General features: G+C 39.5%; 5 protein-coding genes across 5 annotated transcripts; 3 read left to right on the forward strand and 2 right to left on the reverse strand.

The window, feature by feature from the left end:
• The first annotated feature begins 712 nt into the window (after positions 1-712).
• On the forward strand, positions 713-3,833 carry LOC103320369 (cysteine proteinase mucunain). The gene is made up of 5 exons (XM_008222044.2): positions 713-1,349; positions 2,153-2,388; positions 2,485-2,625; positions 2,843-3,295; positions 3,384-3,833. The coding sequence occupies exons 1-5, from the start codon at positions 854-856 to the stop codon at positions 3,474-3,476; spliced, it is 1,419 nt and encodes a 472-aa protein (XP_008220266.1). The 5' UTR covers positions 713-853; the 3' UTR covers positions 3,477-3,833.
• Positions 3,834-6,286: 2,453 nt separating this feature from the next.
• LOC103320370 (uncharacterized) lies at positions 6,287-8,361 on the reverse strand. Its single transcript, XM_008222045.3, has 7 exons — positions 8,082-8,361; positions 7,920-7,973; positions 7,703-7,834; positions 7,501-7,609; positions 7,359-7,400; positions 7,206-7,262; positions 6,287-7,127 (listed from the first exon to the last, which is right to left on the reverse strand). The coding sequence occupies exons 1-7, from the start codon at positions 8,222-8,224 to the stop codon at positions 6,531-6,533; spliced, it is 1,134 nt and encodes a 377-aa protein (XP_008220267.2). The 5' UTR covers positions 8,225-8,361; the 3' UTR covers positions 6,287-6,530.
• A 1,430-nt stretch (positions 8,362-9,791) lies between these two features.
• On the forward strand, positions 9,792-14,251 carry LOC103320371 (Mannose-P-dolichol utilization defect 1 protein). Its single transcript, XM_008222047.3, has 8 exons — positions 9,792-10,445; positions 11,043-11,196; positions 11,549-11,621; positions 11,739-11,805; positions 11,975-12,034; positions 12,995-13,055; positions 13,146-13,187; positions 13,787-14,251. Exons 1-8 carry the CDS (start codon positions 10,299-10,301, stop codon positions 13,894-13,896), a joined length of 714 nt encoding a protein of 237 aa, XP_008220269.2. The 5' UTR covers positions 9,792-10,298; the 3' UTR covers positions 13,897-14,251.
• Positions 14,252-15,099: 848 nt separating this feature from the next.
• LOC103320372 (F-box protein At1g47056-like) lies at positions 15,100-17,083 on the reverse strand. The gene has a single exon (XM_089044941.1). The coding sequence runs from the start codon at positions 16,842-16,844 to the stop codon at positions 15,243-15,245; it is 1,602 nt and encodes a 533-aa protein (XP_088901067.1). The 5' UTR covers positions 16,845-17,083; the 3' UTR covers positions 15,100-15,242.
• A 1,795-nt stretch (positions 17,084-18,878) lies between these two features.
• LOC103320373 (DCL-like protein) lies at positions 18,879-21,968 on the forward strand. Its single transcript, XM_008222051.2, has 3 exons — positions 18,879-19,311; positions 19,407-19,521; positions 21,589-21,968. Exons 1-3 carry the CDS (start codon positions 18,974-18,976, stop codon positions 21,757-21,759), a joined length of 624 nt encoding a protein of 207 aa, XP_008220273.1. The 5' UTR covers positions 18,879-18,973; the 3' UTR covers positions 21,760-21,968.
• Positions 21,969-22,978: the final 1,010 nt, after the last annotated feature.

The following is a 22,978-nucleotide window of genomic DNA, read 5'->3' on the forward strand; positions in this document are numbered from 1 at the left end:
ATAGAACCAAGCTAGGCTGGAGCATCATCAAAATAAGAGAGCCCAAATCAAGGTTGCAACTCCAAACAATCAGAGCCCAAAATAACATACAATGAATATTAATAATCGTCTCTATATTAACTTAAAAATTAAAGAAGAAAAAAGTTGATAAAAATGAGTTTAATGGAAAAAAATTAATCCTATTAAAAATTTGAAAAAGTAAATAAAAAACTACAAGCGACGTGACCCAATGTCGAGCTGATAATGAAAGGGAAGGAAAAAAATGGCACAAGCGACATGAAAAGTCTGTCCGATCTTTGGGGTAGGTCCACCGCAATTACAACTGGACAAATGGATCAGTCTCCAACTCATACGACGCACCAAACCAAACTCTGTCTACACGTGGCAATCCCACCACCTTTTAGTAACTCTTCTCTTTTACCACGGTCATCCACCTCAGTCAAAGGTAAAACAAAGTTGTTTTTAACCACGGTCAACATTATAGCCCTAGCTCATCTACACGGGCCCCACACTCCCTCGGCGCACAGCGATTGGCAGTGGGTTTGGAATTGGGCTCCATCTGCAGCCTATCATATCTCATCCAAATGGGCCCCGCACTCCTTGTTGTTTTCGTCACATCCACTTTCTTTTTGTCTACAGTGTATTTCCTTTTTTCAGATGAGTAATATCAAATTGAATTATAACAACTTGTATTTTTGTATTTATGTTATTTTCATTTTATTAAGAATAAATCAAATTTCAACACCCTCCTTTCTCCCTTTATAAGCACCCCACCACATCGCCACTTTCTCGTATACGTTCACTTCCTTCACTCTGTTTCTCAGTAAACAAACAGAGAGAGCACAGCAAAAACATGGGACCGTACAGATCCTCGTCGACCATGGCGGTCCTCCTCTTCGCGATCTTCACCCTGTCGTCGGCTCTAGACATGTCGATCATCTCCTACGACGACAAAAACGTCGTCGGAGAGTCGAAGTCGAGCTGGAGGACCGACGAGGAGGTGATGTCAATATACGAAGGGTGGCTGGCCAAGCACGGCAAAGCCTACAACGGATTGGGGGAGAAGGAGAGACGGTTCCAGATCTTCAAGGACAACCTCAGGTACATCGACGACCACAACGCTAAGAACCTCAGCTACAAGCTCGGTCTGAACCGGTTCGCCGATCTGTCCAACGACGAGTACCGGTCCACTTTCCTGGGCACCAAGACCCGCGCTCAGAAGAAGAGGCTCTCCAACCGGAACACCAAGAGCGACCGGTACGCGCCACGTGTCGGCGACTCGTTGCCCGACTCCGTTGATTGGAGGAAGGAGGGCGTAGTCAACCCCATCAAAGACCAGGGGAGCTGCGGTAAGTTTCAACTTTCCTACTCTGTATTTTTATTTTTTATTACTTCTAGTATTTATTTAATTTTCCAATGTTTGTTAGTATTTTTCGTTATAAGTCATAGTCTAAAATTAATCTAATTTATGGAGAGGGAGATTAGAACTTGTATGTTAAGGTGCAGACTCCTTGTCATGACCAATTCGCCTCATCTACGTCTGCCTAATTTTTGTGAGTTGATAATTAATGATTGATGTTTGGTGATGTTGCGTGGTCATTTTCCCTTAGGACTTTTGGGTTTGCTTGGTGATAGAGCAAGGGTATGTGATTAGCGAGTAGTTGACTTTGATAATCTGATTGGTTGTTTGCTTAATCAAAGGGTTTTGGCTTAAAAATCATGTTTTGGTTATTCAATTAGACCGCGAATAATAATTGGTGACGAGGCAGACAGCTGAGCCGTAGGCTTTCAGCTGGACCTTAGGATCTAATTCGAATATTGCTTACTGTGTATTTCGGAAAATGAAATAATAAATATCTGACGGAGGAATCTTGTTGCCTATGGCTGCTCTTGAGACCAAGGATTCTTCCTGAGCTTTTTGCTGAGAGCTAATTACGCCGTGTACCCGCAGGGACCTCGCAATGCTCACGCTTGTGGGCCCCTGGATTTTATTAATAGCGACCCACATAGGTCTAAAGCCCAACACCAAGGCGTAAACAAAATTAGATAGCAGATATTCCTCCTAGATATTTATATTTGCTGATTTAATGATTTAATGTGAGCTTAATTTATGTCATTAAGTTAATCATCGAGTATTATTTTTATGTTGAAGGGAGTTGCTGGGCATTCGCTACAATCTCTTCAGTGGAAGGGATCAACAAGCTAGTGACTGGAGATCTCCTCTCACTATCTGAGCAGGAGCTGGTTGACTGTGACAAAACATACAATGAAGGATGCAATGGAGGTCTCATGGATTATGCCTTCGAGTTCATCATCAGCAATGGTGGAATTGACAGTGAAGAGGATTATCCTTACAAAGGATATGATGCCACCTGTGACACCTACAGGGTTGGTTTTGTTTTTGTAATTTAATGTTTTAAACAAAAACAGAACAGATGGATGAAATTTTTGAGCTATATTCTCATACTTTTGTTGTCTTTGCAGAAAAATGCCAAGGTGGTTTCCATTGATGATTATGAAGATGTTCCTGCATACGATGAGAAAGCATTGCAAAAGGCTGTTGCCAATCAGCCAATTGCTGTTGCCATTGAAGGAGGTGGCAGGGATTTCCAGTTATATAATTCTGTAAGTTTTCTTCCCTTTATATCACAAAATCTTTCTTCTGCTTGGATGTTGAGCATTTGCATCAATTGGATTAGCCTATCATTTCTCCTGTTGATTATTAACTTAAAGACTTTCTTGTCATCGAATAATGATTAATGTTCTCTTACCAAACTTATGCTGTCTGACAATACGAACTTGAGTGAACTAATTTGTTTCTTTGCTTCAAATGCTATTTCAGGGTGTATTTACGGGACGGTGTGGAACATCATTGGACCATGGTGTTACAGTTGTGGGATATGGAACAGACAAAGGAGTTGATTACTGGATAGTGAGAAATTCATGGGGTGGCAGCTGGGGAGAGGAAGGCTACATCAGGATGGAGCGTAACCTGGGCAACACCGCACATGGAATATGTGGAATTGCAATGGAGGCTTCTTATCCAGTCAAGAGTGGCCTGAACCCACCGAACCCTGGTCCATCTCCTCCGTCACCGGTACAGCCCCCGTCAGTTTGTGATAATTACTACTCCTGCCCTGAGAGCAACACCTGCTGCTGCATTTATGAGTATGCAAACTACTGCTTTGCTTGGGGATGTTGTCCACTTGAGGGCGCCACATGCTGTGACGACCATTATAGTTGCTGCCCAAGTGACTATCCAGTCTGCAATGTCAATGCAGGAACCTGTCAACTGGTAACACCCTAAAATTTTATTTGTTCACATTGTTAGATAGATTTTAACAAGTTTTTGCTTACATTGTATTCCTTTCTGCTTGCAACAGAGCAAGGACAATCCACTGGGAGTGAAGGCATTGAAGCGCACGGCCGCTAAACCTCACTGGGCAATTGGTGGTGGCAAGAGGAGCAGTTCTTAAGCTTAACATTCAGTGCTTTTATGAAGTGGTAACAAAAGCTAGGAAGGAAGAAAAATCAGGGCACCTTGATATTCTTCTTCTTCGTTTATCATACTTGCTCACTCTCTCATATCCAACATTTAGATTCCAAGAAATGGATAGTTTGTCTGTTATGGATGATTTCATATGCTGATTTGTATGTATATAGCGCTCTATTTATGTCATGCATTTGAGTTATAGACAAACAGATTGTTGTCAATTACCAATATTTCTGTAAATTCAGTCATGAATTTGGCATTCGCCTTTATGAAGTGCTTCATTCTGATCCTACTTATTGTACTTCGCTTAATAATGGAACATGATCTTTCATTTGGCCAATTTGTGTTTACTCAAATCGCGTGAATTGCAACTAAATCCTCTCTTTACACTCTGAATTTTTCTCTTCAAAACTATTTGTGCTTCGTAAGCAGATTAATTAAGTATAGCACGTACCAAACCTCACATTTTCCCTTCCTCGACTTCATCGGATGGATTCTTGACTCAACGTGATGTGGTAAGGTGTAATGTTGAAGTACTCCAACTTAGGATTGAAACATCTGGACTTGTTCCAGCTGAATTCAGAGGAAGCGTTGAGGGGACACCGTTGAATCTCCGTCTTGCCTCTTTCTTTGTGGCTCTTTGAGGTCTCTATTGGTGGAGGTGAAGCATGCCATTCTAAAAGTACCATCCTCTTCTTCCTCTAACTATAGAAGAGGGTTTTTGCAAATGGCTCTCATGTTGTTGCAAATGCCTTAAGGACTTACAGCTTGAAAGTGTTGAAGGGGTACACAATATTACCATTGAAAGTTCTTCTTTGGAATCATGTGTATATCGGGATTCTTTTTAATGAAGAAAAAGGGGGAAAACCCCCAGACACCAACACAACAACTAACTAGTGCTAATCAGACGAGCCTTAACAGCTCCCAATGAATCATTAAGCAACAGATATCCAAGCTCCAGATTGTGACTCCAAGTAGCCAACCCACCAGCTACATCATTCCTCCCTCTATAGATATGTTGAAGCTTGATCCTTCGAAACAAATTCATAAGCCTTTTACAGCTACTGACCAGCCCAGCATTAGGATGACAAGCATTCAAAACCTTACTCTGAATAAGAAGCACAGCAGTCTCTGAATCCATCTCAATAACAATATCATCTACTTTTTTCTCAACAGCCAAATTCAACCCAAAAAAGACCCCATAACTTGCTTCAAGCACTTCTCCCTGGCCTAAATTAACAGCAAAGCCACCAATCCATTGACCCAAATGATCTCTCAGGACCCCTCCAGCACCAATGGCACCGTGTATCGGGCACTTGCTTTGCAGTATACGCATGGTTAAATCTCTTGTTCGGATGAAGGGATCACAAATGTGAAGTGACTCTATCTTTGGCCAAAGATTGATATTTTGCAGTTGGTATTCAGATTATGTTGTACATACGGATTAACCACTAAGGTGAAGCTTGGCCAGACAATTTTTATGCCAAATTATGGTATTCATTTTGTAAAACTTTTGCATTGACTCGATTGTTCACTATCTTTTCCAGGCATATGGTTTTATGCCAATTTATGGTATTCATTCTGTCAATATTCATATCAGCACACGTTTAAATCATCTTTATGGAATTGATGTTTCCCTTTCGAATTTTGATTTCATTCAACCAGAATTCTTCTGCTAATTGAAGCCAACACCATGGCTTGAGGGGCACTTCAGTATGTAAGTTTGGTTCGTATATTTGTGAATGCATGAGTGGGCTGTAGACCTCCCTTCCTAGTTGTACAGTTGCATTGTTTAATAAACCCACCTGCCTCATTTGTGGAAAAGAAGGCCATTCACTTTTTGTTTGGTGAGGAATTTCATCGACATAAATGGATTGGTATTAAAATTTGCCAACTAAAATGGGTCCAACCCTGTTAAGACTTAAGACTTATGTGGGAATTTCCAAACGACAAGTTGCATAGGCACATAACTAGCATGTCCTATCTCATAGGATACCCAAACCACTTGTCTGTTAGACGACATATCGACCCAAAAGCCCTTCTCCTCATAATTGATTTTGGAGTATTCACAAAAGTAACAACTTAGAGCATCCACAGTGGAGAGGTATAATGAGGATGTATGTTAAATATGTGATCAATCACCATGGAGAAATTTAGATGAGATCAAATTTAGATGCACATATACATCTTTTTTTACATCTCTTGCAGTGGGACCTACATGAGAAAATGTGAGAAAAAGTGAGACCTACAGCAAAAAAGGTTAAAGAAATCAATTATACATCTTTAAATTTACATATTTCCCACTGAAGCAAAAATCACATTTACAATTCCCGAATGTATAAAAGGGATGTAAAAGTGGTTTTACACTCCTGAAAATACACCATCTCACTATGGATGCTCTTATAATTAGTACCATACTCACTCAAAAAGATGAAGAAAAAAAAAATCTGTAAGATTGTGGTTTGGGACCATCCATTTTGCCGGGAGGTAGATACCATATGTCTCATGAAAAATCATTTTTGATCTCCAACCCAACAATCTCTTGTCAGTTTTCATCATCAATTTGGTTTTGGGGACCATTCAACATAATGCAAGACCACTCCCCAAAGAGATAGGGACAGGCCACAATAGTCTTACCCCACCCTGCTTCTATCCATCCAATCCCAAGACCCTCAATCAGTGGAGATGGAGCATCATTATATAATCAGCAGCAACTAGCTTTAAGGTAGGTAGTTAAGCTTGGACTTGAACCATAATTATGTTTTGATTTGTATGTATCTCTGTAATCATATATTGTCTGAATCCCATATGATTGAAACCAAATTAGGAGACACTTTGAAATGTTCTCATGTTACAGACATTATTGCATGAAAAGACTAATTACAAATATTCTTTTTTGAACAGAAGCCCATTTGAGCACAATTAAGCAGATTGAGCTGCAATTTACCTACACAGCCACAGGCAACAAAACCATCCTTTTGACCATAAAAATACATTGTGGACTTGCAGGTTTATAATTAATCAAGATTTAGAGCACCTACGTCTTTCCCTTTCTTACAGGTCCAAATCCTAAGTCTACCCCTCCATTTTCCAAACCCAGGTTTATGGAGCTGTGCTTTTCTTCTTGAGCTACATCTAAATGACAGGATGACTCTATTTTCATAATGCCACCACTAGCCTTCAGTGTTTGATCTGCACAACTGCTGTTGTTGTTGCTGATGTTGTTGTTCATAAGCATAGCTGTGTTAGGAGCTTCAGCAGCATTATAGGATGGGAAATTGACTGAAGGTAGCTTTGAGAGAAGAGCTCCAAGGCTGCATGAAATGGAGGGTGGAAGAGGTGGAATTGGCCAATGGGGTGATCCTGCTAGCCCATTTTGTGGATTATTCCAGCCAAAATTTATTTGGGTTTCATCAGCCATTTCATTGAACAACCTTTTAACCCCGGTCAATTGGCGTTTGCCATAGACTGATAAAGCTGTTTCTTGACCTCCAATCATCTGGTTATTTGGTTTGAGGATGTAGGGATGTTGGATAGGTAGGTATGGTCTTTGCATGGCAAAAACACCTGGTATGCTCTGGAGGTAGCTGATTTTCCTCTGTATGCTGATTACCAGATTGAGATCTTCCAATATCTGAAAAATCCCATTAGTCAACAATTCAGACTTCGCTGAAAGTTTAAAAGAAAAATGAAAGGAAACAGAGACACACACCTTGTCAAATGAGCCAAGTTGAATTATGCCTTCTCTAACAGAAATGAGTGCAATGGTCTGCAAAAATTCAAAAAAGAAAAGGACTAGATCAGCTATTAAGAGCTGATGAATTGTGTTAGCTACTTCAGTTTCAAATATTTTGAAAGTAACAACCTGTATGCCTGATTTGAATTGAAACTCCCATGCCCTTGGTTGCTGCATGTAAGAATAGATAAGGGAAAATAAGGATTGACGAAAAGAAAATTTTATCCTTGCATTTACTTTGTAAGAAGAATACTGTAGTGAATTTGCTTACAGGTTCAGTGGTTACATTCCAAGAGGAAATGAAGCTGGGGTCACCTTCATTTGGTGTATCTCTGAACACCCATTTATGACTACTATCTGCTGCTACTTTCCCCACTAATCTGCAGGCAATATAATGCAAATTAACCATCCTGGTCACTAACCTGTGTTTAAATTATTTCTTGCCAACAAAATATTAGAGGGTCAATTCTTACCCTTCTCCATAATTATAGACCTCATGGGACATTTTGAAGAAGATATCAGCTCCAAACCTCCCCCTTATGTAACCACTTCCTGCTTGTTCACATTCATAGAAATCACAGAACCCATCTTCCCAAACAAGAATCCTGAAACCAAAACTCACTTAAAACTCAAAAATTATCAGAATGAGAAACATGGTGTTTTCTCACAATTCTTTGTTAATTACTTTACCAGTTCCTTTTGTTTCCTTTGGAGCGATCAAGAGCACTTCCTCCATAATCCCACCTGCAATGCAACAATAAAACAATGTGACTTACTGTAACATAAGCTTTTCATGAGAGTAGAATGAAACACGAGCTCTGCTGGTTCTGTTTTTATAGTAAAATTTCTCACTTTGGAGGAGGGTAGTTCCGAGGCAAGATCCTCCAGAAGACAGCATAAACCCACTTGGAAGAATTAGAAGAATCAGAACCTGAACAGAGGCTCCTCAGTGTGTGCTGCAAGAGACAATTAAGCATGGGAAGTCCACTTTCCATTGTCACACGCACACAAATACTCACAGAGAGACAGAGAGAGAGAGGTTTTTAGAGTTAAGCAAGCACGCTGTACTCTTACTCTTGTTTCCATCACAATTAAAAAGGCAAAGAGCAAACTTGAGATGGGAACAAACAACCAATGTTCACGCGCAGACATGGAGTGTTGGGACTTAGGAGAGTAAGCCTCCAACCAAACCAACTGTTCAGTGGCCCTTTGAGTTGGTTTCATGGTGGGGCCTGGATATTTACGATTCAGAAAGGAAGAATTATTGACTTCACTAAACCCTATCAGGTACAAAATACCAAAATATCAAATTGTCACGGAAAGTTTTAATCAAATTCCCATCTTGACTCTAAGTTAAATTATACAAAACCCAACCAAGTGTAGGCTAATTAGGAATGCTCAGCTACAATCCTTGGTTTTGTCCTAAAAACTAATCATAATGTCTTGAGCTTGAGCAGCTAACTTTACTGTAATGGTTTGTCTATTTTCGTGCAGTGGTCCTTCAAATCCTGACTGGTTTCCACTTCCATCGCTATAAATTGCACCAAACTTTGTCCTTACAATGGTCCCTCATCTGCAACTGTAATGGATGTTTAATCAATATATAGGGTTAGCTAGATCAATGTGTACACTGAGACTCTGTTTACTAGCTCTTGCTGCTTCTGTTGTCATGAACAGCAACAAGTAACGGCAAAAACATGAGCTTATCAAATCCATTTTGAGTCCACCTTAAGCTCAATATATAGCAACAATTGCTAGGGTTTATGACTCATCCAGTTGGCTAAACATGATCATGAAGAGAAGTAGTATAATAATTGGAAATTGATATTTTCATAATGTATGTGTCATCATCACCATCTTTGTATGTGATCTGGACCACCTGTCAACTTGGCAGCATAAAGCGTGTAGGCTTGGGTTGTATTTTCATGAAGGAACACGCAAGAGGGTGAGCATTGATCACCATAGCTGCACCAATAGAACCTTTAATTGCCTCTGCAACAATATACTATCTATCAATGGACTTAGGTACGGCAACATCATTGATCAAAAAACCATTTAATTACAAAACTGACAGAAAACAACTAAGCAAATGGAAGGTGATTGTTTGTAACAAAATAGCCAACAGCATAATTACATAGCAAAATAAACTTTTAACCTTCATTATCCCAGAATTTCCCTGCAAACCCTACTTTTTGACAGTCCACACCACACAGATTTGTGACTTGCCAATTCACCACCCACCCACCAGAGAAAAGGACGAACCAAATGCATCATCTTCAACAAACAATTGAGTCCAACAGAAAATGCTCAAATAACAATCAAAATGGTTTATAGGAAAACTTTCAAAAAAGAAAGAAGCATTCATTACAAACGTTATAGATCTCTAGGTAATTATAAATTCAAGATAGAAATTATTATATTGTGCAATAAAGATAAATGATGATCCACCAATGATGCTTTTATAATTAAAGAAACTTTGTTGGTCTCTACTTTATGCTAATGTGATCAGGACTGCAGTCTGCAGACTACAAGTATGAAATGATGCTAGTTGACCTTGTGATTTGTTGTCTAGTCCATGGTCTCACTTACATAACAGTAAAAAATGATGCTAGTTGAAGCTAAGCCCAAGCTCAAGTTAGTGTTTTATGTTAGCCCAAGCCCAGTTACACAAACCTCTGCTGCTTCTGGCTTTTGGTATTTTAAAACACCAGCCGGGCAAAATGACTATAAACAAAGAGATACTTGACTTGACATGCAATAAACGCTCGAGCATTGAGTGTTTGTTTTTTGGATTGAGAGTTTCTTGAATTGGCATGTCACTAGTGAAGACAATTCAACGGCGGAGATTAGAGAATTCCTCAAATTATGTTTAATTATATGAAAGTAATTATCAGAGGAGATTGAAACAAATCACATGTACCGGTTGGCGTGCGCGCGTCGCTAATAACGCTGAAGTCACAAAAAAGAGAAGGGCTTTGGTTGGTTGGTTTAAGTACTGTTGTTACGGACGAGTCCCTCAGACAAATACAAAGGTCGACTCTTGGGGGAGTAGGATCCATTGCCACAGAGATGAAGGTCCTTGGAATCGATTTCAGCTGTGCGTTGGGGGCTCTTGCCAACGGTCACTTTCCTGAGAAGGATTGCTTGCTGCCTCTTATTTCAAAGCTCCTCGGCTATGCCATCGTCGCCGCTTCCACCACTGTCAAGCTCCCTCAGGCACGTTTCTTTCTTCTTCTTTAGCTTTCTTTGTGTCAGTGTTTATTTGTTAAAGCAATCATCTTTCTGTTTTCATTTTGTAATCTTTGTTGAAATTAATTGTTTTTATAAGAACAGAAGGTGACTCATGACAGATCTCTAACATGGGTGCCGTCGATTTTGTTTAGGTATTGTTTGAATTCTCGAGGCTGCTGGCTTGCATGATGGAAATTTTAGTACAGGGTTTGAAATTGTTACATTCAGAACTAAACCCAGAATTCATTTGGCCAGGAAAGAATCCAGATACTTATGGTTAATGAATTGTGCGTGTCCAAAGCTTGCAGTTTTAGGACTGCATTTTTGAAGTGCCCCAGTTTAAACTTGAAAACTCACAGTTTAAAACCTGCATATGATATGTCCTTCAAATTTTACTGATAGCAAGTTGTGGGCATCAATCTCGTTGGAAGGAAGAGAATCTTCCTCTTTGACTTTGAAGTGCTTAACGAATTGTAGTACTTAGCTAACGCCATGAAACAAGTTGCACCATCTAATTTATAATCTTTTTTATTTTAGTTTGACATTGTACATGATATGATGCTTTTGTTCTTTTGTTTGCAGATAATGAAAATTTTACAAAATGGAAGTGTGAGAGGTCTTAGTATTGTGGCTTTTGAGCTTGAAGTAGTTGGGTACACCATTGCTCTGGCATATTGTCTTCATAAAGGGCTTCCATTCTCAGCTTATGGGGAATTAGCCTTTCTTCTGATCCAAGGTATGTCAAAGGCTTCTTGTACTTTTCTGTCAATCTAACATATTCTAGGGAAATACTTCTTAGGGATGTGAGGGTGGAAGTAGTGGTACAAAAGCATTATTTTGGCAGAGAGTGAGTGAGTTTTTCCAGATTAGCCTTATGTGATTGACCCATCTTAGGAATTTAATTTTTGTGGTGAATGAATACTTGTGGTTTTTTGATTATAGTAAGTATCATAGACTTTATTCAAAGAGCTGTAAACTCTTGGTAAATTTGTTGATCCTGTTGCATGCAATTTCATAGCGTTAGGAAGAGCGAATTATGGCAATCACAAAGGATCTAACACAGTTCCTCTTATGCTTGTCTTTTACAGCTATAATATTAGTTGCCATTATCTACTATTACTCCCAACCTGTGGGTATGAAAACGTGGATCAGGGCGTTACTGTATCCTTGTTGCTTGAGAATCAGTTCAGTCTTGGCATTCTATTTTTTTCTCCTAATCTTCATTCTGTATAATTGAGAAATGTGGTCAACTTCCTCCTTAATATGATGGTTTTCCAGATATTGTGCGCTAGCACCAACCATATTAGCTGGTCAAATCGATCCTATTCTCTTTGAAGCTCTATATGTAAGTAGCCCTTCCGTGTCTTGTATTGTGTGTGTGTGTGTGTGTGTGTTCTTTTTTTTCTTTTTTTTTGTAGTCTAGCTAATTTACATACTCGAAAATTTGATGTTATTTTTTCTGATCTGTAGTTCATTATCCATAGCTCTTCTAATGTGGAAACAATCTTTTACAGGCATCCCAGCATGCAATTTTTCTATGTGCTAAGCTCCCACAGATATGGGCGAACCTTTCTGTAAGTTTAAATATGAAGGGCCTGTTTTGTTTTTAAATTGGGTGTTCTATTTTACTTTTAACTGCATCTTACTTTTTGAATTGGAAGGATAATTTTACATAATGAATATGCATTAGAGCGAGTCTGAAAGTCCCAGACAAAGTACTATGGTGGGCACTCTTTTTGTTTTTCCTTATGGTTCTTGCTCATCTACTTGAGGGTTATCGTGTATCTTTGAGTTGTACTATTGAAGCCTAAAACATTTGGGAGAACGCTTGGATTGTGATACAAAACTCAGATTTAAAACCAATCGATATGAAGACAAGCAGAGAATCAAAATTCTTTCCTTTGTGCCTGCATATATGTTGTCTATTGATGACAATATAAATGCTGCCCTAGTGAGGCACCAGGTTCAGATAATCTTATACATTAGTTGGGTCTTCTTGTTGCTGTGTCTCTAACTCACTCCAGCCATCACCAATCCTTTGAACATTGACCATTTTGCCTAAATAAATATATAAATTTTGCTATCTGTGGAGTTAAATTTAATACAAATTTATAAATAAACCCAATCCTAGACATATATTTATAAAAAAACCCAAACACTATTTAAACATAGAAACACACCCAAAATCAACCCCAAAGTCAACAATTATATATTTTTTGGGTGTGTTTATAAATGGGTTTTGAGTGTGTGTAATGATGGGTTTTGAGTGTTTTGGGTGTTTTTTATAATTTCAGCTCCCATTTTGGGTGTTTTAGTGAAACTCCCTAAATTTAAATAGGTTCTCTAGTTCTCTATATAAAGGTGAGGATTTTGGTATAGTTTGAGTGTCTCCGAAAGAGGTAATTCTGAGCTTAGATTATCTCTGTCATGGCAACCAATTCATTTAATCTCCTGCGTGTCAATCTTTAGCTACTTTGAGTATTCACACCTGTTTTAGCTACTTTTCTGATACTGATTAATTGTTTCTTATACAGAATAAAAGTACAGGGGAGCTCAGCTTCTTAACCAATTTCATGAATTTTGGAGGTTCTATGGGTAAGTTAAACATGTTAAAAGGGCTGTAGGCTGTAGAGTATAAATTATGTATTTCGGCAGACTCACAAATTTATCAACTTCCTTTTGCAGTGAGAGTTTTTACCAGCATCCAAGAAGCAGCACCAAAAAGCGGTATCCTTGTTTCTTGGACTTAAGTTGCACTTTTATTTGATATGGCTATCATGCATGTAGGTTTTGAGAAGGTTATGGCTGTAAGTAGCTCATTTTCAAATTGGTAACTTTATCGTTCCTAAATGCTTTTTAGAGCAAAGCTATACTTGTTTTGGTAGTCTGAATCTGTATAGAAAGTTCTCAGGTTCACCCCTAGTGATAGAGAACCTACTTCTTGCTGTTGAGTTTCTTTTCCTTTTCCCTAAAATGACTACCAAGATCAGTTCCCAGAGGCCTATGGGGTCTAGGCCAGTGGAAAAGGGCCTTTACTTGCAGACCATAGGTCTCGGGTTCAAATCCCCACGGCATCATAGTTGTGTGTGTGTGAGAAATCCCTCTCCCTATAGTTTAGACTGTTGCTTGTACTAAAAAAAAAAAAAAGATTCAGTTCGCAGAGAAAATAATTATTTTCTGTTGTGTGCATCACACGAAAAAGAACAGGCTAAAATAAGAACAATCCCTCTCCTTTCTGTTGCGCGTGTTGGTATTCCTTTCTTCATACGTATACATATATATATTATATATATTCGTTCATTTGCTTCTCCTTAATTCTTTCTTAGTTTTGCTGGGTTCTGTAATTGGCGTTGCAACAAATGCTACCCTCCTGAGTCAGATAATTATATACCAAAAGCCGAAGCCCCGTGCTGAGAAGGAGAAGAAAACCGAGTAGAAGAATGCCTCCCGTGATACTGGTAGATTTGCTTCAGTTAAAGATACCAACAGTTCCAGCAACGGAGTCAGCAAATGCTCCAACGAATGTTCAAGGAAAGGATTTAATCATCCTTACATTATCGTTCAAATTTAGCTTAACTATGTTTCTACAGGTGTTGGTCATTAACACATAGAAAGGAGACAGCATTATTCATCTATCCGAGTAGTCGTTTCTTTTATTTTTCTTTTCTAAACAGTGAGATAAACGGGAAATTATGGCAGATAATCCTTTACTTTTCTTTTTTTGTTCTTTTTCGAAAGTGAACATGTAGTTCAACCCCTTTTATCATTGTTACTTTAATCTTTACATGTCACCATGCTTGTTTGTATGTGATTACTTTAGACCAGATTGCTTTTCAATTTATGTTGCTCTAATGACGGTTGTGTTGAAATGAGGCCTTATGTAAAGATTCAATGAGCTTCTAACTAATCTTTCTTTTGTTGATTCCAAGGATTTTTGTAGCTTATCTTTGCTCAATCGTGGACGATAAAAAGGAATTTGCCATCATTTGGGTGACTCAAGAGTATTCAATCGCCGTAGTCGTCGCCCAAGAGCAATGTGAAGATATCTCTCGTACTCTTAGGCCATGTTTGGTGACTAGAATTGAATTAGATTAGGAGGTAGGATTGCACTACATTGAATTAGATTGAATTGAAAATGATTAGTAGTCTTCATTGGAACTAGTAGCCCGAATGGGTGGGAGTGTGGGATGATCCCACCCATTTTGTAGAATAAGTAATCCTACAAAAATATGCACATAACGAGATTATGGCGAGATCAAGCTCAATCCAATCCTACTACTTTATTATCCTACCCACCGAATGACTGAGGCCTTAGCTATGAATACATTCCTAGGTTTAGTTTGTATTAGTGGCCTTGCACTCACGAAAGCAACCTCGTCGCACCTCCCAAGAATAGAACAATTCAAGTAAACTACCGTATGAACAATCGACCCTGGCTTTTGCTTGAGCTCCTAAATAGTAAACACACACAGATATAAATGCATGCAGATAAGTCTGATGATGCACAGGGATATTGATATTGTGCATGTCCAAAAATGGAAATGGTGTTAAAGGGGGGAAGCTTCAACAACAAAGAGATGCAAAAACAAACGAAAAAACAAAAGAAGGAAGAAGAAAGATTGGCTTGACAAAAGGCAAATAAACAGCACACAGCATCAAATTAAGTACATAAAAAAGTCAGAATCCAAATAATACAGGAAAAAAGAAGAAAAAAAATACAATGAGCAATGAGCAATGGACACGGCTCCAGGAAGCTTGTTCTGTGTATAGTTCAATAAAACACTAACTATTATTCCGACTTGACCACCTTCTCAGGGCGCAAACCACAAAATTCCTCCCAGTCAATAGTCCCAACCTCGACTTAAACGACGTCGTCGACCGCCCCGTACTGCTCGATGACGCAATACCCAGAAACACCGGTTGGATGGCCAACGCCGCCGGCAATTCGACGGCGTTATTATCGTTGGCCCCACCGTCACTGGCACTGGCGTCTTGGATTGTTTCCCCTGTATCTAAATTCACAGCCAACGCAGGCCTGCTTGCCCTCAACCAATCGGCACCCTCCGCTGTCACTCCTCTGCATTTCTTGAGCTTCACTTTCACCATATTAGGGCACCCACTGGCCAAGGCTTCGAGGCCGATGTCCGAAACCGGGCAGCTCTTGATGCAAAGCTTCTTCAACGCTACGCATTTCGCCGCAATGCACGAAATCTCGACATCGCCCACGGTGTCGCTTCCGCACAATGCCAGTCTCTCTAGGTTTGGGCAATTCGAAGCCAGAGTCTCCAAGCTCACTCTCGTTGGATTGACACCGATGAGCACCAATTCCTGTAGGTTAGGGCAGCTCATGGCCACCGCGACCAAACCTTCGTCTCCGACTCGGTTGGCCTTCCAGCCATCAATGTGAAGCTTTCGTAGAAGCTTACAGCGTTGGGCGACCGAGACCAAACCTACATTTGTGCACTCAGGGGTCTTGACCAGGTGTAGAATCTCCAGATCCAAGCAATTGGAGATGGCAGCGAGGCCTACGTCACTGACCTGAAGCTTTTCTAGATGGATCTCAACCATGGAGGTGACTCGCTCTGCTATCACCTGGAGAAGCTTGTCCCAATCGCCAGAGCACCTGAAAAGCTTCAGAGTCCTCAGATTCTTCGCGCCCATTATGAGAGGACCGAAGCACTGTCCATTGTAGAGCTCTTTGAGGCAAATCGTTTTGAGCGACGAGGCAGCTACGCCGGGCCCGATCGGCTCGGCTGCGGCTCCGTCCGTGATGCCTCGAAGCCGCTTCACCGATAACTCTTCCAGAGCCGAGCAATTGTCAAGCACTGCGTTCATTCCTTTAGCTCCGAAAGTGCAAGACCCGCACGACAGCTTCTTCAAGGCCTTGCAGTTTTTGGCGAACGACGACATGCCGGCATCGGTCAACTCGCGGCACGCGCGGAGCTTTAGGCGCGTGAGGTTACGGCAGCGCAGAGAAATAAGGGCGAGCGCTTCGTCGCCGATGCTAACAGCTCTGCGGTCGCATTTGAGGGCGAGTTTGGTGACGGCGTCGAAGCGAGAGAAGAGAGAAGGGATAAAAGGGAGGAGATCTGATTTGGCGTCGAGGGAGAGACGGTGACGGCTCTGTCCCTCGATCCTCAACCACCGAAGGCAGACCAGAGAGCATTGTTTCCGATCACGGGAGCCGAGGGACTGAAATATACAAGCCAAGCACTCGTCGGGAAGATCGGAGATAAAGTCATAAGCCGCGTTGACGATCTCAGAAGATTCGTCGTCGGCCTCCATGGGGCAGATCGCAGCCGTTGATTTGGGCTTGGAGCGATGGCTGTCGCGGTTGCTTTCACGGCGACTTGGGATTGCGGCCGCCGAAGCTGACTGGCCCATCCACGACCAATCGGGAATCAACGGTCGAGCTTAGCCACCTCGGCGTGGTTAATCGTAGATAGCACCGCAGAGGAGCGCTTCTGAACCACTGGCAACCTCCCTGGAAATGTTTGAGGGGCGGACTTGAAATCGGATTGCATTTGGCTTTTTCTGTCAAACTTTTATTTTCTATTTTTTCCTTGGTTGTTTGGCAAATGGAATAGTCATATTTCCACTTGGGAAATAAAAATCAAAAGCGGGCGCTTTCATGTGATTATTGTGGACTCTTTCTTATTGCTTGTCCAGTTGTGGGACCCGCGACCCTGATTTTAAATTTCTACCTGTTTATGATTGGTCGCGTCGGAATCGTATAAATGGAAATGGTCAATAAAAAATTTGAAAATTACGCAAAATAAAACCAACCAAATATTTAAAATCAGTAGTGGATAGCGACAATTCAGGTGTGTCGTCTTTTACAAGTGTTAAATGGATTTTATTAACGCCAACTGTTTTACTGAAAATAAAAGATCCGTGGCGTGCAATTTTCTAAACCAGTACAATCCTACTGACTAGTGAGAGCTACTCCTCCTCGCAATCATGCTATGATTATAGTTAAGATTAAATCATAATTTTCTTTATAAAAAATAATGTACAATCGTAGCAACATTTTATTTTTATTTTTTTTATTTGAAAGTGATTTTTGTATTTAATACCAAGTATGTTTTCTTTTTCTTTTTTGTATTCTTAAAAACTTTTGAAATACAACATCAGATTTTAAACATCTTTAATTTACAGTCATTCACCTTTTCAAAACTCAAATAAATTTTACTCTACATGAATGGATTATATTTTTCTTCTTCTTTACAATATTTCTTATTCCATGAGGTGAAGAGTTAGGTGATTTCCACCAACACGTGCTAATAAGTACATCATATACAGAAGTTTGTGTAAAATTGTGTATATTTTTTTATATAGTTTAATTATGTAAATAAAGGCTCGTTTGTGAGTGATTTTGGAAATAGACCAATAATCATTTTCATGGATAATAAAGTGATTTCAAGCGATTTTAGAGATAAAAAGTGAGAGGCGCTTCTCTTATGCTCTCCTCTTTCTAAAATCACTTCCAAACAAATTTTAATACGCATTTATATATGATATGAATAAATTCGTAAAGATAAAAATTATTCTTAATCACTAAAGGTGACAAAAAAAAAGGTATGTACGATCTTTTAAAAGCACAATTGATTTGACAATATTCGCATCCATTAATAAGTTTGACACATAAAATAAAATATCCATGCTTCTAATCCGCAAACCAATTGGACCTAAGTGCTTTTTTTTCTTCTTTTTTTTCTTTTTTCGGGTGTGTTGTGCACATGAAGAGTAGATATCATTATGTTTATTTACTTTTATATGAACATGCTTGGCTCTTCATGCACATCCAATTTCATCATTTGTGAGGAGGCAACAAGGTTATCCTCAAAATTGTCCCTTATTTTCAAAACTTCAAATTCACATGATATTTTTGCATGCTCCAAATCCAGCACAATGGCCCATGTATTTTTAGTTCATGTTATTTTTTGAATTACAGTTATTAGGGAGGGGGCCACTTTTCATGAGAATCGAACGGATGACCAAGGGGGGAAGGAGGAGGGATCCCACCACTGAGGTAAACCCTTTGGTCTTTAGTTCATGTTTTGAGGCTTACATGAAGCGTAGAATTTTATAATGAGGGTCTTATTTAAAATCCTTATATGAAACTCTATCTCTTAATCGTTGGATTAAATTAGTTAATTATTGAATCAAATTGGTTAGTTTGATCAAATGATTAAATGATAGGGTCTCATTTAATGGCCTTAGAATGACTCAACACAAAGCTACAAAAGGCATTAGGCTAAGACAAAAGAAACATAAAATTAAAAATTGATGGTTCCCATCATAAATTCCATGGGCCTTACTCCCAACTCCACGAGAAATTGGGCCTTCTTCATGGGTCTGCAATTTTTATGTTGATAGAAAAAAAAAACCCGAAACAAATACCAGAATTCCTAAAAAGTTCACCGCCATCAGTCACTAGTCACTGAGTCATCGACAGGCTAGTCTAGTCACTACCACGATCCACGATACAATGCCGCCACTCAAACGATGAGATGACGACGAGAATGGGCACTCTCAACCCTACGCTGCTCAGAAGCATTTCGTTCCTCTGCGTGCGGGTCCAGCACCGGCGTCTGGGCCTTGGGCTGGTGGGCCCGAGTGGTAGGGCGTGGTGCAGCGGCGCGAGCGAGTCGACTCGGGCGGCGGGGCCGGAGGGGGTATTATCCTCTGCGGACAAGTCCACGCTGAGAGTGCTGAGCGTCAAGGAGGCGCCAAAGTACCCGAGGTGGGACGACCCTGACTACTGTAAATGGAAGGATAAGGAAGGGGAGATTCTGAACGACATCGAGCCCCTCGTTTTGCTCGCCAAGGAGATTCTCCATTCTGACAGGTACGCTACGAGCTTAGGTCCAGACTCAGTTTGAATGTAAACCTTGTTGGAAGCTATGGTGGCAGGTTTTTAGTGGTTTTTGGTGGTGTTTGCAGGTATATGGATGGTGAGAGCCTTTCAGCTGAAGATGAAAAGGTTGTGGTGGAAAGGCTTCTTGCTCATCATCCGCATTCTGAGGATAAAATTGGCTGTGGAATTGATTCTATCATGGTGAGTTTCTATACCTCGTAATCACAGTGATAGATTCTTTGTTGGAGTTGGACTATCATAATAATTCAAATGGGGATTGTTTCTTAAATATGATTTTTAAATTTGTACATGATGTTTATACCTTAAACAGAACAAGATACTGGCAAAAAAAAAAAAAAAAGCTTAATTAGTTTAATATTAATTAGTTTCTGTTTTTTCCTTTTTACTGAATTTGACCATTCATTTTTTTCGAAAATATCAATATGTTTGCTATAGTGTCAAGGATGGTTTGGAAGCCACCACTGGTTTTTGTGAACATCTGTGCATGCCCCCTTTTTGTTTTCAGCCTCTGATTAATTAGGTGTAGTGTTAATGCTGATCGCCGAACCAATTTTTGTGTCGGTTAAAAGATTTAACATGAAATTGGTGTCACTAACCTATGGAAAATGAACGTCTCTTTTAAAATTGTAGTCAGGTACTAAATTATTTGTGGTGGTATCAAGGATGGTTTGAAAGCCGCATTGCTGTGAGTCACCTCACCAATCACCACTAGTAGGATAGTTTAAGGAAGCTAGTCTGATGATGCTTTCGTGATGGTCTTTGGGTTAGGGAAATATGGGTTTGAAGGGTTGAAACCAAAGGTTTGTGTATTAGTTTTGAGGTATTCATATGGATTCTTGAAGGCTAAAACTTGAAGACGTTTGGAAGAGATGCTTTCTGCAATCTGGCAGCAGGTAGTTTGAAAAGTCTTGGTTGTTTTGACGGGTTGATGGAGGCCTAAAGATTGTGGGAGCAATGTGGGATTAGAGAGGAGAGTAATTGACTTGGGTAGGCAAATAGGTTAAAGCAGCTAGCAAGTTTGTGTTCAAGTGAACATGTGAAGGTAATGGTGTGCAGGAGCAGGATCAATAATCAGGGTCAGAGACAGAGGTACAGGGAGGGAACCTAGGGAAGCATGTCTTCCATAAACCAAACACTTTTTTTTAAATTAATCAAACTCTTACATATGTATACATCGACTCCAACATAGGTATAAGATTTCACTTGTGCTCCTAATTATAGCTCGGGTAATTCTATTCACAGCAATCCTCCTAATCTTTATGGCCGAAAAGAAATTATAGTATCACCCATTTTACCCTTATTGATTTTTTTTTTTCTTTCTTCTTTCCTTGTTCCCGTTCTCTTCTCTTCCTGTCACCTCTTCCCCTTCCTCCTTTTCCAATCCTCTTCCTCCCCTCCTCCACTGATAACCATGGTGCACGCAACGCCAGAATTTTACAAGCAGTCAAGCCTTAGTACTTGCAAATTGACTTTTATAAGCAGTTAACCCATATGACATAGCTAAAACTGAATTACATGCAAATAGTTTTTTTTGTAAAGAAGATATATGCGAATAGTGCTGCACAAACAAACACAGCTAAGAAGTTTTAAGAAAATTTCAACAGTTTTGTCAATAGAAAAGCATTTGTCTAGGCCAAAAGTTCTTTTCATCCCCTGTGTAAGTGGGATCATTCATGTCGTGCAATAGATGTAGTGGGCGACGCGCATTTGCGATTTTTTAACCAGTAACATTTTTGAGAGCCGCATGTCTTAACCAATATAACAACAGTGAGGGACTCGAGATCTACTGATAACTCATCCTTGACTATTGGGCCTTACTTTCCATTGTTTTTTGTTATTCATTCCTTTTCAACACAATTAAATGGTTTTGGACACTGATGAATGAACTATTATTAATGTTAGTCTCGTTGTTTCTTTGGCTACCTTTTGCCTGTGAGTTTGGTCCAGAAATGGGTATTATGTTGAGAAATAGAATCCTTCTTTCTATGACTATTTCCATGAAATGAAACACACGCTCTCTCTCCCCTTCAGTCTGATTCTGATTTGTCATTTAATTTGAATAGAACTGAAAATGATTATTGGTTGGCATCGAGTTTTCAAATTCTAATTGTTATCAGTAATATGTTATTAGCTAAGTCAGCTCACTCAGTATTTATCCTTTCCATTTCTTATCAACCTCTGTATTATGTGTACTGTTGTGTTTGCCTAGGAGAATTAACCAATTCTGTTTAACTTCTCTTGCTGAAGGTTGATCGACATCCCCAATTTAGACACTCAAGGTGCCTGTTTGTCATAAGAACTGATGGTATATGGATTGACTTCTCCTACCAGAAGTGTCTTCGAGCATATATCCGAGATAAGTACCCATCCCATGCAGAAAGATTCATTCGAGAACATTTTAAACGTGGTAGTGGCTAAATGTGTATCACTCGTAATGCTTGTATTGAAGTTTAATTTGGCTTTGGTAATTAGAGATCAGCATGATATGAAATTCGAATTTTTCTAGCAAGGGGGTACTATGACCCACATATAGCCTAGATCCACAAAATGTCAATGTAGTGGATAATCCTTGACTGACACTCAAATGCATCTTTAAGAATGAGGACGAAGAAAATGATTGAAGTGAACTTTGTTGACTTGCATTTCCTTTTGTTGGCCTTGAACATATTTTCCAATTTATATGACATGTAAGGTTTGTCTGTCTGTCCTAGGAACTAACTGCCTTTGAGAATTTTATAGGATTGTTGAACTACTTAGCTCAATACCTACAGGTCCTCGAAGGTCGTTAGACAACAACCTGGCTCTCTCTCATTGTTTAGAAACTTTGTCATGCATTGTAGCTTCAATTAAAGAATTTAGATGGAGGAAATTACATAGTTCCGTATGTCTGCGATTCAGAAGCTGGGTCAATTCATTCCATCAGTCTAAGATGTTCAATCTTATGATCTTGTAGCTTTTTGGCTGAGCCTCAAAGGAGATCACAACATTGCAATTGTGAGAAAAACTGATGATTGAATTTTGTGTTTGTGTTTGGTAATAGTTGGATGCTGAATGGGTCTGGAATTCCATGGACCACCCGAGAGGACTGGTTCAAATCAGTTTAGTTAGAAGTCTGATTATTTGAAATTATTTACCTAAGTGGTCCCATTCTTAGACTGACTACTAGATATTGAGTAGTTGAAACTGGTACTATGAGTCAAAAGAGTCAAGCGCAGATCAGATGGGCACGCTGTTTAAGCTGGTACTTGGCTTTTTACAAGTCAAAACAGGGCAAGTGTACAACTGTTTTGTGTCTGCAGAAATGTGGTTAGTATTGAAGACAACATCATTTCTTCTTGGAAAATTCTAGACTAACCAGACCCAGAATCAAATTAAAAACTTTTACTTCAATATATTCTCTAAACATATAGGAAAAAGATAATTATTTTAATTAAATACTTTTAGTATGAAGATTACTTTTGCGGAGTGAAGTTTTGGATGAAATAGAACTTACACCATTCACAAATAAGTCATTGCTAGACTAGTCGGGTAATTACAAATTATATAAATTATCCGAAATGTCAGAACACACATGATGCAATATAAACAAGAATTTGTGTGAACAAACGCATAAAACAAGATGGCACGAATCTAGTCG

Source organism: Prunus mume, linkage group LG2, assembly GCF_029339155.1.
Source record: "Prunus mume cultivar Tortuosa linkage group LG2, ASM2933915v1, whole genome shotgun sequence".
NCBI classification, from domain to species: Eukaryota; Viridiplantae; Streptophyta; class Magnoliopsida; order Rosales; family Rosaceae; genus Prunus; species Prunus mume.